Genomic DNA, 16,159 nt, shown 5'->3' with positions numbered 1-16,159 from the left:
TAATTGGGATAGAATTGTTTTAGGAGCAGTGTAAAGAACAAATGGGGGGCAAACTGCTGTTGAAAATCATTAACCAAAAGTAAGATGAAATGCTAAATCCTCTTACTCACCTTAAGTAAGAAGAGTAGGACTGAGCTCAAAATTAATACTTTCCAAATGCCTTAGTGTTCAGATTAATACTTTATGAGTTTAAGTTAGCATTATAAATCGATTGACTATTTATTATTATGTGCCTCGCAGGCCCCAGCATAACTTTTTAATACTTATAAAACAGAACCAGCTTTATAAATCATTTCATTTTAGTTCTTTTTTTCTTCAAAGCTTTCCCATAACAGCCAATTCCTTTGTAGAATCTATTTACTATGGGGAGCAGGGAATGAAGAATCCGATCTATGACTTAACAATCTCTTTCACAAATGAGAAGTGTTTGGTAGCATCTAGCAAGTTAAGACAATGATGGGGTATGTTTACACTCCAATAAAGAACCCACTACACCAAGTCTCAGAGCCTGGATGAATTGACTTGGGCTCTCAGGGCTCAGGTTGCGGGGCTAACACTGCAATTTTTAGCCCTGCAGTCCAACCCAGCTGATCCAGGCCAGCCGCAAACATGTCATGGATCTTTTGGAGCACTGCACACATGCCCATGAAGTCTTCTCCCTGGCTGGCACTGAAGGAGACTTTTAGCTGTATTCTCATTTTAGAGCACAGGAAATTAACTGTAAATCCCCAAAACTGGGAGGAAACAACTCTATTCCTCTTTCTTTTCTAGCATTGTTCATCTGTTACAATCTGGCAAATCTGAGGTATGTGCTTGCCCCTCATCCTCACACCCCCTAAAATAGTTATTCATGACCCCGATAGATGAGATTTTTAATGTTTTTTCTTTTGAAGACTTTCTAAACTAGTAAAGCCACCAATTTCAACAGCAACACAGTCAGACCCCATTTGCGCCCTCTGTTCTGCTACGATCAGACCCATTGTGAGAATAACGTACTCCCCTTGTCTGTAACCTAGTGACGTTAGGGCACCATTAGGTTTATGCTTGTAGGGGACATTGGTGGAATTCTGTTAAAAACAAAGTAACAAGAAATTAATATTTTCTTTGTGAACTTTAATTTGTAAGTCTTGTTATTTCCTGCTAGAGGTAATTTATTACCCAGACCCAAGGGCAGAGCAAATTAGCTTTGCAGGACCCCCTGTGGCATGGGGCCCCTGGCAATTGCCCTGCTTGCTACCCCCCTAACGCTGGCCCTGGCTTTTATATGCAGGAAAACAGGTGTTGTGGCACAGGTGGGCCGTGGAATTTTTCTAGCATGTTGGAGGGAGGCTCAGAAAGAAAAAGGTTGAGAACCCCTGCGCTACTGCTTTGCGCTTACATTTACACCTATGCAAAGTGGGTGTAAACACCGCCACCAGCATGAGGGGGGAATTCGGTTCTATTAGGATTTCACACCCACTTTGCACTGGTATAAATGAGTTCCCAAGATGCAAAGCAGTGGAGAATCAGGCCAAGCGTATGTAATGTTAGCTGCTGAAGTGGGGCAGGGGGAGGTGGAAGGGGGGAGGAAAAGGAGGGAGTGTCCTTCTTCCTCAGAATCAGTTTTGTCAGGAGCCTGGCAAACCAGTCAGAGTTAGTAAGCACTTCTCAGCTCATCCTTAAGGAAACATGCTAAGCAAATAGGAAGTGAACCAGATCACTGCAGATCAGCATGCTGTGGCACCCAGACTGATGACCTTATTTAGCTTGGAGTAGTCAATAAGATCAGGTCGGTGTCTGTGGATAAGTGCACAGAGTGCAAGGCCGTCTTTCCAGCTTTACAACAAACAATAGAAAATAAAATGGAAAAATAAGTTAATACAATCATTACATTGGACAGTTTGACCCTCACTTAATGTTTTGCTATATGCATGAAGGCCCATGTTGCATCCAGATAATTAAATCTCATGGGTCCACCCTCACTGTGTGGTTCTGTTAGTAGACTGTGTACTCACTCTTCTATAATCCATATATTCCTGATCGCCCTACAGGGGTCTTTACACAGTGTATGTTATGTAAAATGCGTCCTGAGTAGAAACTGGTTAGCTTCTGTGATGCTCCAGGACACAAAAGGATACAGGTTCTGCTTTCAATGCATGTGCATAACCCTCCAAATATATTTATGGTCACACGCATATCAAGGGCCAAATGAACCCCTGAAGATTCGGCTAACAGAACATGCTTGTCCAAGAGTCTTTTTCAATGTCACTTATATCATGCAATTATAACACCACAACTGGGCTTTTCTCAACGGAACATACAGTGGCAGCAGAAAAAAAAGCTTAATTTATTTAAACACTTTCTATGTATTATGGGTCTCATTCTGAATGTTGCTGAGCACCTGCACTTCCCCCTGTCTTCAGTGGAAGTTTCAGATGCTCAGTACTTCTCAGGATCAGACCTTATAACAATGATCCTGGAGACAATAATGGAGCCATCACTTACATCCATTTAGGGATCATGTCAAAACTAATTTACAGACATAGGCCCTGATCCTGCAAGATACTCCATTCTGATGGACCAATTGGACTCTGCATGGGCACAAGGATCAACTTGTGTACAGCAATTTGTAGGATTGGATACTACACAAGACATTTGTAATACTAAAAGCTTTTAGAGGTTCTGTTAACCTGACTTCAAAATGTACAAGCAAAGACAATTCCCAGATAAAGATTCAATACAAGTGTTACACATTAAAAACTTCTGTCATCCAAAAGGTAAAATTCAAACAATATAAGCATCTATTATTTTAAGAAAACATTTTCCCTAACCAAAGATACATGCAATAATAAAATAGTCTGGAACATACTCCGTAAACCAAGAACTGAAGATAGCATAATCTATACTTTGAATATAAACTTGAACTTATGCCAGGGTTCTGCCGGTAAAAACTTTTTTTCCCATACATTGAATGAGCCAGTATATACCAGTTTAAACATTAAGGGCCAAATAATGCTCTTAGTTACATGTACACAACTGGGAGCAGAATCTGATGCAAAACACTTGTATTTTATCCCTTGAAATAATGTGATCTTACCTAAGATGGAAGTTCTGAATGTTCACATTTCTGTAAGGAGCAGTTTTCCTTTGACACCACAGCAGCAGACCTTCTTTGGCTGAAGTCTCTGTAAAGGACATCAGAGAGAAAAAGAAAGAATGAAAAGGAGCTCAGGTAGACTACTCCCTATTATTTTAAATAACATTCACAAGCTGGAACTTGTTACTATCTGCTGGGGGGGGAGGGGGACTGTGCAATAGATGTTGATGGTCTCAGTTCGTTTCCCCGGGGTTAGCTGTCAATGTCACAAAATTGCCACCACCACCACCACAACTGGCCCCCTTGTTGGCAGTCTCAACACATAAATCAAGGACTAAATAGACCCTAGAGACTGATCTTCATCTCAACACTAGAGGTGGTTCCTCCAGGTCTATCATGACACTCCTGGCAGGGCAGTGTGGGAAGCTTGCACTACCACTGCTTATACATTACATCCTTCCTGTGGAAACTAGAGATTAGTTTCTAGAATTGTCAGTGACACTTTTCACAATTTAAAACTGATTTAAGTAGAGAGGCATTTGACCAACAATACAGTACAGCCAACACGTGAAAATGTCCTTCATACAAACTGCAAGACACCTTCCAGAGTTGAATACAATTACTTAGGGACAGTAAAACAAAACAAAAAAACACTAAAGCAGTAGAAGAAATTAAGAGGTACAGAGAAAGAAAAAAACATATGTACTCAGATCAGATTTGCAAAGAGGTGGAGAAGTGGACAGATACAGGATGCTTGCTCCAGAAAGCAGGAAGTTCAGAGAGCTGGCGAAAGTGTACAGTGAAGAGGCAAAGATTAAGCTATGGCTTGATGTGTGGAAACAGCAGAATTCGATCTAACACTGTAGTGTAGACCAGGCCTGGATTGCATATGGAAGCTAGCAGATCAGCAAGCTCAGGCAGACAATCTTGTAAATCGGATGTTGTACCACTACACAGTGATCCAGTAATCTGACAAAAATAGATTTTTTACTTAATTTTAACGTCAACTCAAATTGACGTGCTTTGCCCTAACTATTTTAAGATAGCCAGGGGTATATTCTTACCTTCTACTGAAATGTCCTGAATAGCAAAGCGAAGGATGATGGTCCATATCATACCCAGGGTCATTTTCACATTGCCATCAACAATTTCTAGGGTAAAAAAGGGAAACCAGAATTCACAAAGTACAGTTTGCAATGTGTCCTCTTACTTTCATCCTGCACATCTGTTATACTGCAAGTTTCGTAATTCTTAACCTATACAGAATTTCTTCTAGTTGGATTTTCAACAAGCTCATGGTTCTGCTCAGGCTAATTAAGCTTGAAAATTACTTACAGCTAAGGTCACCACTTCCATACTAAAGTGCTTTATTCAATTGATTCTGATTTTCTCAAATTTTCACCATTCAGACTGACTTTTCTCTGTTTAGTCGCTACCTAAGGAAAAAATATTTCTCTGAAGGCTTGTCTACACTTAACAATTAATCTGGAATAAATTAGTGTGTGAATTTAAAGAGGATTAACTGTTCCCGAGTAACTCCATGTGTTCACACTCTTAGGCCATGTGTCTACACTTACTCATAGATCGGCGCTGCTGCAAGGGTGTCAATTTAGCGGGTCTAGTGAAGACCCGCTAAATTGATGGCAGAGAGCTCTGTAGTCAACTCCAGTACTCCACCAGAAAGAGTAAGGTAAGTTGACGGGAGAGCGTCTTCCATCAACGCAGCACGGTGCAGACACTGCAGTAAGTTGACCTAAGCTACATCGACTCCAGTTACGTTATTCACGTAACTGGAGTAGCATAACTTGGGTCAACTTACTGCAGTAGTGTAGACAAGGCCTTATTCTGCACTCTTACTCCAGAATAAGAGCATCCACACATGGAGTTAATCAGGAATAGCTATTGCAGAATAGCTATCGAGGTAGATAAGCACTAAAGTTTGAGCAAAATCAGTCTTGCTGTTTTCAAATACAAAGCAAGTGAACAAACAATTTTTTGCAAATTTTTAACAGCTCTCATGCATTAGTGGTGTACAAACTTGAAATCTGATTTAGAGAGGGGGGTAAATTTCTTTAAGTGCCTAAATGACTTAGGAGCCGAAGTTCCATTTTCAAACATGACTTTGGCATTTTGGAGCCTAAGTTCCATAGATGTTTCAATAAGACTTAGGCACCCTAGTGCCTAAGTCCCTTCTGGAAATGGGACTTCAATTCCTAAGCTTTAGACAGGTTTGAAAATTTTACCCATTGTCCTTAGGTAGGGTCAGATTTTCAAAACTGGTCAACAGCCAGCAGCACCCACTGAGGACAATGAAAGCTGTTTGTTGCTGAGCACTTGGCCATAGGTTACATGTGCACCTTTTGGTTGTCTGATGAAAATTCAATTTGATTTGGCCAAGTTACAAGGAATTTTTTTAAAAGTACTTTGTGTATGTACACTGATGTGTTACTAATGATAAACGTTCAGCTATCTTTTAAGTCATATTCTTCTAAATATATACTGACAATGCCCGCATGCACATAAGTAATTTGAATGGCATTTTTTATCCCTGTGGTTTGAAAGTGATTCAAGACACCAATTCTATTTGCAACCCAATCAGGATTTTCTCCCCCTTTCCATGGAGTTTGTGGAAGTAACTCCCAAGGTACTGGAAACCCCAGCACAGTGACATGGTAACAGGAGCAGCAGAAGGTCCTCAATAGTGGGGGGATCACCAGCGCCCGAACCAAGGCCCCAGCCTTGTGCCGTCCCTTCTCCTGGAGGCCCCACCCTCCACTCACTCCTCTCCGACCCCTCCCCCGCATCCCTCGCCCTTGCGGCCAGTAAAAAGTGAAAGAGCACCGCCCTCCCACTTTTAAAAGAGGGGAGGCCGTGGGCCCCTAGATTCCCCTGTTCTGGTGCCCCTTCATTGTAACATTTATTTTTATAGTGCAATAATCAGTGTTAAAAAGATAACTGTTTTTTTATTTTTCCTCTTCACTCTTAGGGGGTTCCAACTAATTTTTCCAAGATTTACATCCCTCTTCTCAGGACTCCATGTGCCACTGCTACCACCGTTGTATAGGCCCTGGAGGATCACGGCCCTCCTGAAGTTTACCATGAATTATACCAAAACTGAACTTTCTTAATCAATCAGAGGCGATTGAATCGTAACTGGTGCATATCTCAGTTGTTTTTTCCTCACATACGCATTTCCTTGCACTTTGATTGGTTGTGGATGTTGATGTACGAATCACTATACAGTCATTTCTCAAACTGTACAATAGCTGGATTGCAATACTCATGGAGCATGCTGACTGTCAGCCAATTAGTGTATTTGCATAATCGCTGCGTCCCAGATCTGCAAAAGTATTTAGGCTCCTAACTTCCATTGAAACCAATGGAAGTCAGGAGCCTATAAACAATTTTGTGGATCTGGGCCTGTGTGATTATTTCATAACAGCTACACGGCAAATATACAAATCTTTCTATTCTGACTGGCTACTACAATCCCGCTGTTCCCAGGGCTCCAGACAGAACTTTCAAATTATTTGTCAGCAATAAAGTAGATGTGTCAGTTCCTCAGTCTCCTTAGCCAAAACATTGTATGAAAGAGCCAAAACATATCTGACATACATAGAAAAAATACCAAAAAGCAAGGAGAACAAAACTGCTAAACTGCTGAAAGTAATTAAAGCATACTTTGATTCATTCCTTTCTCCCTCCTCTACAGGCCATCAGGGATATTATCCCCAGAATAACTCTCATATCTGTAACAAGGAGTCCGGTGGCACCTTAAAGACTAACAGATTTATTTGAGCATAAGCTTTCGTAGGTAAAAACCTCACTTCTTCAGATGCATATCTGTGTTTTCATTGCCTGTTTGCTTTGAGAGAACTGCAGCCCCTACCTTTCAATTCACTCAAAACCCATCATAAGCTAAACTACATCCACAATTATTCTGGGGAGAAGAAGATGGAGAAGGGATAAAAATTTGGGGGGCGGGAGGAGGTTGACTGAAGGCCCAAAATGTTTTTTTGTTGTTTTCCTATTTTACTTAGTTGTTTGTCTTTCAGCAGATTCAGCAGCCCACTTTGTTTTTTGAAATTTTTTTCTTCTCATCTAACAAACAACTCCTTGGAGGTCCTTCCTATTCATGATCTTCTGTACTACCAGTCTCCTCAATTTCTCAGTTTATTCAACCCAGGATACAAAAAAAAGCACCTTCAATTTATTTGATTTTTTTTTTCTTTAAACCCACTGTGACGCATGGCTAGAAAGCGTTAAAACATCCTGCAAAATAAATAACCCTCATAAGACGTGGGGAGAACATGATTGTGTTTTTGTGTATTTACATATGTATGAGTAGGGTGGACCATGCAGTCCCTGTCTATGCTGTATTCTGATAATTCAGAGGTGAAAAGAATATTCTATCACCGCTAAATCCAGGGTTGTGAGTTCAATCCTTGAGGGGGCCATTTAGAGATCTGGGACAAAAAAAAAAAAAAAGAAAGAAAGAAAGAAAGAAATTGGGGACTGGTCCTGCTTTAAGCAGGGGGTTGGACTAGATGACCTCCTGAGGTCCCTTCCAACCCTGATATTCTATGATTCTATGATATCTCGGTATTCATCTCACTTTGAAATATACTGTGAATGGTGGAGGAACAAGCAAATGGCCTTATGTTAATTCGTATAGCGAAGTACCGGTGATGGACCTCTTTCAAAGTCATGCTAATTACCTTTTGAACTCCCAACTTGTCAAAAGACATGAAAATGTATAAAAGATCCTTGGGTCCTGATTCTGTCATCTCGATCTGTGTATGCTTCATCAGGGGACGTTTGAGTTGCAAGACTGAGGTCCCAGTTATGCTGGTATGCCCTGAATATGACATTTGGACATTGGACTATAACCTATGAACTATTTCTGAAAGAACTCTTTGCAGCTACAAAGCTCACCATCTATGCTATGAATCTGCACCTCAGTGAATTGAACTCATGTCTGTATGTATATTGATCTTTTAACCACACTCTCTCTCTCTTTTGTTTTTTAACAAAGTTTAGTTTAGTTTAATAAAAATTGGCTATAGTGTGTATTTGGGTAAGGTCTGAAACTTTCATTAACCTGGGAGGTAATGTGGTAACCTGGGAGGTAAACCTTTGGGATTGGTAGAACCTTTTCTTTTATATGATGAAATAAGATTTACAGAAATTTTCATCATATTTGACATGGGTACCTAGATGGAGGCCTGAGGCTGGATCACTTTAAGGGAACTGTATTGTTTGGACTTCTGAGTAACCAGTAAGGTAATAAAGAAGCTGTTTTATGCTGGCTTGGTAAATCTAAGTATTGGAATATTCACCAGCTTTTTGGGGTTTGGCTGCCCCATTCTTTTCAGGTCACCCTAATTGAGTGACCAGAGCTGGCTCCCCACAAGGACCCTGGTCACACCCACCCAAAAAACAAACAAACAAAAAAAACTAACAAAAACCAGTGATTGGCCATTTCCTGGGCTATGAACACCACACATTTACTGAATAGAGACAACTCATAAATACATTAAATAGAATTTTGCACTAGAGCTGCACAGGACTAGTGGTTTAATCTTTATTCTGGGCCTCTGGTTTAAATCACAGTTGGTGGCACTAGGTTCACTACAGACTCTTCATTGCTCAGTGTCAGAAAATTACACATGATCCTCAACAGATGTAGAGACAATGACTTCACATTTTGGAAATTAAAACATATCCCAAAAATGTTTATGAAAGATTAGGTGATTTACAGCCACCAGTAGCCACAGCTGAAACACCATTTGGCCTGTTTTAATTTATATGTTCCTCTTTGTGTCAAAATAAATATTATTATATTATTATTATTATAATAAATAATAATGATAATGATAATACTTGGCTTTTCTTTTGTACCTTCCACCCAATAATCTAAAAAGCTTCCAAACATTAATGAATCAAGCTTTGTAACTATTATCTCCAATTTTACAGATGAGGAATGTGAAGCACAAAAGTTAAGCGACTTGCCCAACGTTACACAAGAAGTCTGCGACAAAGCTGGGAACGAAACCTAGAACTCTTGACTCCTCAGCCCGGACCTGCTTCTCATTTACATTAAGGCCCAATTAACCTTTCTGTGCTTCAGTTTTCCCATCTGTAAAACAGGGCTGATACTTTACCTCACAGTGGTCTTGTAAGGATAAATTCATTCATTCATTCATTCATGTTTGAGATCTTCATGTGGAAAACAGTATATACAGGGGCCAATATCTTTAAAAATGGGTACTTAGGAGCCTAGCGTTAAGTCCACACTTAGAGACCTCAATAAGTGACCTGATTTTCAGAAGTGTTGTGCACCCAGCAGCTCCCACAAATCAATGAGAGATCCCTGGGGGCTTCTTTAAGTGCCTAATTATGGATTTAGGAGCCTAACATTAAGCACCTAGAAAATCTTGGTCAGTATGTATAAAATATTATCAGGTAGAGTAAGCAACCGTCAGCAGAGCTCTTCACCTCAGCCAGTGAATTTAAGATTCCCATGTGACAGTGAAAAGCACTACTCACCAGACCATTTGTTTAATCCATTTTAATTCTAATTTTGGCCAGTTGGTTCAGTATTTCTATACCAGCTCTGCAAACAGTCTGCCTTACACTTGATTTCTATTTCCACATGTAAATTGGCTCTTCAATGCCCTCTGCTGTCCATAGAATACAATATTGCTCTCAGAATAGCACAAGTATAAAGTATACCGGAGGGGGGAAGGGGGAGCACTTTTTTTTTCTATTTCTGCTACATAGTTTGTCCGCCTTGCTCTCCTTGTTCTATTCAGTAGCTGAAGAACAGCAAAACATTAATTAAAGCAGCACTTTGATATTAGCTTTGATTTTGGGAGAGACTGCGCAAACCACAAATACCCAAAGACGAACAATTAAAATCAATATTTTAAAGACAGCTACACACACACGTAAGCAACCAGGCAGTTCAGTCTAATCTAAGTCAGAGTAGAGTCCACCAAAAACTCAGCTTTGACACATCTGTTCTCTGGTGATGCTGGAAATCTGAACCTAGATCTGGATCTGAATTTGGCAAATGATACCTGTTTATAACGGACTAAATGAACACCCGCAGCTCTGAAACACCAACCCAAACCTTAACTATACCTGTGAACAGTGGCACCAATTCAGATATTTCTTTGGTGGGGGAGGAATTCCAGTGTCCCACACACACATACACACACACACTGGCAGGGACCGCTTTCCAGTCCCTGCTTATCTCCCTTCCCCCCCGACAGGGACCCCAGGTGTCCTTGTCTCTGACCCACATAGTGTATGAGCCAGTGCCACCATGAGTCAAGTTCTTGATGGACTCTCCGGGGCTCTGTCGTACAGGAACAGTTTCCCTATATACCCAGTTGCAATACCATTTGGCCCAGCTGCTCCTCCATATAAATGGAGGGGCGGCTGGACCAAATCTGAATAATGCTCCAGCAGCAGCCATACTGATTTAGTATAGGACCATGGCTTAAAAGTGGTCAGGCCATAGCTCACCCCCCACCAGCTACATGGCCCTATGGAACTTTGAGCAAGTGCAAAAACCTTAGGGGAAACATTTGCCCCCCACGAACTTCACCTAAGTGGCACTATTGCCTCTGAAGCCATGAAGGTTGTTCTCCCACTCACTCCTACCTAAATATCCTTCCTCCCTCTAATCCAGTTACCCTCCCCCTCTCACTCAGCCCCCTGAGGTTAAGGGTTGGAGGCTGGAGTAAGGATAAAAACATGGGGATGGGGCAATTAGATCAAGGGTGGGAACCATGAAACAATCTAATTTAGATAGCACAAATCACTGTAATGTCTAGATGCTGAATGGGAAGCTCCATGGGAAGCTGCATTTGGCAAATCCCATCTGCTGTGAGATCCTGCATATTTCAACCATCAAATTATGTTTCTCAAAATCCAACCAGCCAATCACGTATTTTAATGTAACTACAGTGACTATTTGGAGCAGAACAACAAAATAATCATGTCACATCTAGTTCCACTTCATTTTGGGTTCAGTATCCAACCAGCTCCAGCCACCACTTTTTCCATTGTCCACTCTTTTAACTGCATCTAGAATGTTGAACCTTGGTCTTAAAAATGTAGTAACCGTGTACAGTCACCGTAGTAACAATTGGGAATAGGTCTCAACTCCCAAGCAATTTTATCAAAAGAAGTCCGCTATACATTATACTCACTAAAGAGATAAACAAAGACCCAGGGCTGTATGAGGTACATTCTAGACTCCTATCTGATTTCTAAAGTTACTGGTTTTTAATAGCATGTTGGAATAAAAGAAGGCACTGAAAGAACCAAATGTTGTCCTAATCTTTAAGAAAAGGAATGGGCAAATGCCAAGAAATTATAGACCATTAAACCTAACTATGTAGAGAAGCAAATTCTAGAATCATCAAGCCCTTCCACAACCCACATCTCCCCACACCCAAAATCTTTCCAATTCTTGTCTTCCCACCTCTGCAGAGAAGCCATCAAGATGCATCAGGGGCCTTGGCCTTCCATGGCCAAGGAGGCACCAGGACAAATTTGGCCCCTGATCTCTGCTGTCTAGCTTCTTTGGGATATGTATGCCTATAGACCAAGGCCTATTGTCAAGTGTTTCCACATACCTTCTGCACCAATTGACACAAGTTTCACTCCTTTGCTGGCAATATAATCCAGGGCTTTGTTGACATTAGCAATTTTATGGAAGCGCATTTTTCCTCTGTCTGGTTTTGGTAGTCTTTCCCCTGTAGTACAACAAGTTGAATGCAATTATTCTTACAGGCACCTGGCAACAGACACACCAGTGACTAGAAAACTCAGATAGAATGTATGCAGTACATTTTCTAAAAGCTAACAGTTATTCTGGAGGTATTTTTCTGAAAGAATGTCAAGTGCCTTTGAACAAACCCACAAAAAAGCAAAGAAGTTTCTTACCTTGATCTTCCGGTACAGCAGTGAAACCTGAATAAAATTTGATGTTTGCCCAAACATAAGAGGTATATAAATGGATACACTTTTCATATTTTATTGTGCTGTTAGTGTCTGCTTTATAGTTGAAAGAAAGTAAAAAGGAAGTGAACAGGCCCTTCCTCATAGCTCATCATCCTTTCCTTCCTGATTACAAGGGAAGGAAATCATATAAATCAGACAGCCATGTCATCCCTTTCTGTGTAAAATCTCCCCAAACCCATGGCATTTGAAGAGCTGCTGTCGGACAGTAGGATTGGCAGAGATGCACAAGAGGGAAGAGGAGTATCCTGGAAAAAATGCAGAATCTGAGAATCGGTGTGGTTAAATGGGAACAAATCCCAGACGTCAGGACCCTGTGGGCATCCCTGCCACCTCTGGACTTATCCCAACCTCATCCATCACTGTCAGAGCCATGCTGCCACCGTCTGGTACCAAGGGCTGCATGACTATGTCTTCTCAAATGGTCAAGAGAGTAACTATATGTGAATAAATCCCCCCTACACAAATTCAAAGCGTTCCACAAAAAAACATGACTTAGAAATGCTCCTTCCCTTGATCCTTTCCCTTTATCATCCAATATGCCCCTCATAACCATCCCTCTTCACAGGGGCATCGTCAGGTAATCACAGTCTGCTGGTGACTGCTCCCCACCTTTGAATGGCAGAGGAAATAGATGATTTAGCTGGTTTGCATAAATAAGTCAATAGGAGCTGTTCAGTGCTCAGAAGTTTTGAAGATCAGACCACTAATTATTTAAGGCAGGGGTAGGCAACCTATGGCACGTGTGCCAAAGGTGGCCCACCAGCTGATTTTCAGTGGCACTCACACTGCCTGGGTCCTGGCCACCAGTCCGGCGGGCTCTGCATTTTAATTTAATTTTAAATGAAACTTCTTAAATATTTTAAAAACCTTATTTACTTTACATAGAACAATAGTTTAGTTATATATTATAGACTTATAGAAAGAGACCTTCTAAAAACATTACAATGTATTACTGGCATGCGAAACATGAAATTAGAGTGAATAAAATGAAGACTCGGCACACCACTTCTGAAAGGTTGCCGACCCCTGATTTAAGGTCTCTAAATATGGATTTCTGAGCCTGATTTTAGGCACCAACTTTTGAAAAGCTTGCTTAATAATTAAAAAAAGAAAAGAAAAAGTTTGGAGTACTCATACTAAGGGGTTAAAAACTGAATAAAATGGTTAAAAAATAAATTTGTGACCTCCACATGCAGAGGAAAAGTAAACTCTTAGTTGCAGGGCCTAAGGACCCTGCAGGTTTTATGTCTCTCCAACAGCAGTTTGTGATATCACCCAAAGCCAAATGGTTCAGACAGCTGCAGTCATAGTATGGCTTTGGGACATCATCAGCTCAGAAGCACAGAACCTTTATTTTAAAATGTATTCATCTGTAACTCTTTAAGCTCACTCATGCACTGCCGATCTTTAACAGTTTTCATTCTTTTAAGAGAGTATTTCACTCATTTTTTTCCTACTGATGACACCCTGAGGCAGGCTAAGAAAAAAACTTTTTTTTTTTAATTGCCCAGTCCAAGGATAACCAGGATCTCAGATCTGGTTGTTCAACAAGAAGCTGTGGTTATTTCAAAGGTTTTTATTTATTCATTTTCTGGTTTTGTTCTGTGGGAACTAGGCAGGTACACAATTTCCAGTAGGAATATGCAGGAGGGGGACACAAATGTGCACACAATTCCCAATTGTGTGCAGTGGGATTCAGAACTAGAGGAATGGAGGCAGAAAAGGAATTTAGCAAAGCAGTAAGTGCTTGGTGGACAAATCATCCATTTCCTTTACTATTCAAAAATATTTACAAAGAAACTGAGGTGAGAGACCACTTTTTATTTTCAGCCTCAGATCAGATGCAATGGTCCATCAATTTGCTCAGGATTCTTAAATACAGGTCAGCAGCTCCTCCAATGGACAGTGAACAGATCACTTGTTGGACTGGAGTTTTGCTGTCCCATGCAACTGGAAAACAAGATTGCTCCTAACCCTCCTCAAGGTCGAGGATTAACTTCTGTTATAGTTTTGCACTACAAAATCTCTACGAGGTTCTAAAGTCAGGGGTGGTGTTTACTAAATGCATTAGACATTTTGTTTCTAACAAACCTGAAATGACTTCCAAGAGGAGCATCAGTTTAAGGCCATTCCTGAAGTCATCTTCGATGTTCTCAATCTGTGTGCCTGCTTTCCTGAGGTGGGAATTGCACCAAGCTGTAAAGGTCTATAACAGCAGAAGGAAAACAAAATACTTGTCACCATGGCATCTTTCAAAGCAACTGCTGAACCATCTGAGTGAGCAAACAATGCAGATGAGATTGTCAAGGCTGCCTGGGACTTCTAGTAATATTGATAATCCTGGGGCTTATTAGTAATATTGATAAGAAACAAAATGCCTTTTTAAACACAGACTTTTTGAAAAAGAAATACAGCCCAGTCTCTTGGAAGCTTTACAATGAGCCATGCACAGTCATTACAGAATCTGCACAACGTCTGTATTTCAATATGACCTGATCCTTCATGGATTTTTTTTTAATTTGGTTTCCTCCTTGTATGAACTTCCAGATTGTGACCACAACTTGGTGAAACACCCAAGTGCAGAGATGGAAGTTTTCATGGTTAAATTTATCATGAAAGACAACATACAACAAGAGTATCTTTCTTTTTCTCTTTCTCTCTGTAAAACCACTGAGCCTGATTATTTTGTCCAGTTCTCATTGCTAAGGCAGCGCCAGCCTAGACCAGACCTTACTAACCCCCAGTTTTGAGAAATGCTGTTGAGCCTACCTTCAGCATGGTCTCAGCAGGGGTTTCAGTCCTTGGACAGCTACCAGGGTGGGTTGGGCCAGTGGCTGAAACAATGTTCCTTTCTTTTCCAACATTTCAGCAAGCACCCTCCCTTCCCTCAGCCCCTCCCTCCTGCTCCTCCCTCCTGCTCCAGTCAGAAAGGACTTGAGAGGAAGGAGCACTCTTGGCGGGGGGGGGGAGAAAGGAGGAGGCAGGGACTCAGCCACTGGTGAAGCCATGGCAGCTGCTGAAAAGAAAAGACTCTGAGGTACTTGTGGCATGGCAGGACAGGGTGAGTGAGAGCTGATGAGCGGGTGGAGACAAACCGGTGGCTTCCCTGGGGGAAACAAGTAGGGCCCTACTATATTTACAGTCCATTTTGGTCCATTTCACAGTCATAGGATTTTAAAAATTGTAAATTTTCATGATTTCAGCTATTTAAATTTGAATGAGGTTGTAACTATAGGGGTCCTGACCCAAAAGGAGGTTGTGGGGGGGTGACCAGGTTATTGTAGGGGGGGTTGCGGTACTGCCACCCTTACTTCTGCGCTGCTGCTGGCAGCGGTGCTTCCTTCACAGCTGGGTGGCCGGAGAGCGGTGGCCTCTGGCCAAGCACCCAGCTCTGAAGGCAGAGCCGCTGCCAGCAGCAGCGCAGAAGTAAGGGTGGCATGGTATGGTATTGCCACCCTTACTTCTGCGCTGCTCCCTTCAGAGCTGGGCCCTTGGTCAGCAGCTGCCACTCTCTGGCCATCCAGCTCTGAAGGGAGCAGTGCAGAAGTAAGGATAGCAATACTGAGACCCCCCCTACAATTACTTTCTGACCCCCTTTTTGGCTGGGACCTCCAGTTTGAGAGCCACTGGTCTCCTCCGCGAAATCGGTATAGCACAGGGTAGAAGTACACAAAAGACTAGATTTCACAGTCCATGACGCAATTTTCACGGCCGCAAATTTGGTAGGGCCCTAGAAATGAGGGAGTGTATGGAAACAGATGTGTCCGGAGTTAAAGTAAGGGGGAGAGGAGAACATGTGGGAGCGCAGCTCTCTGCCTCCTGTGGTAAAAGCAGACCGGAGCGCTCCTCCTCCCCCGGCTTGAGGAAGCAGTGATTCTCTGAAGCTCCTACTCCATGGCTAATTAAATGGGCACTCTGCTCCCCTTCTGTGTCCAGCTACTGAAATCACTGGCGATGGCTATGGGGCAGAGGTGATGGATTTGGGGGATCTGTGCAATCAAATGCCCACTTTAGAAATATGTAAATTTTATGTAAATTATGCAC

The 16,159-nt window shown here is 41.6% G+C and overlaps 1 protein-coding gene across 4 annotated transcripts in view; it reads right to left on the bottom strand.

Annotated features, from left to right (window-relative positions):
• Positions 1-16,159, bottom strand: part of ACTN2 (actinin alpha 2) — an 87,692-nt gene that overhangs the window by 42,867 nt on the left and 28,666 nt on the right. For all 4 annotated transcript variants that reach the window (XM_084622201.1, XM_084622200.1, XM_084622198.1 and 1 more), the window contains exons 2-6: positions 14,207-14,321; positions 11,728-11,847; positions 4,141-4,227; positions 3,077-3,164; positions 1,737-1,815 (exon numbers count right to left, since the gene is read on the bottom strand). In XM_084622201.1, the coding sequence (XP_084478327.1) occupies positions 1,737-1,815; positions 3,077-3,164; positions 4,141-4,227; positions 11,728-11,847; positions 14,207-14,321 (489 nt within the window). The remainder of the gene's footprint in view (positions 1-1,736; positions 1,816-3,076; positions 3,165-4,140; positions 4,228-11,727; positions 11,848-14,206; positions 14,322-16,159) is intronic.

This window comes from Lepidochelys olivacea (assembly GCF_965140295.1).
Source record: "Lepidochelys olivacea isolate rLepOli2 genome assembly, chromosome: 3".
Taxonomy (NCBI): domain Eukaryota; kingdom Metazoa; phylum Chordata; order Testudines; family Cheloniidae; genus Lepidochelys; species Lepidochelys olivacea.
The sequence above is the reverse complement of the archived record's forward strand: the minus strand, read 5'-3'. Positions and strand labels throughout refer to the sequence as shown.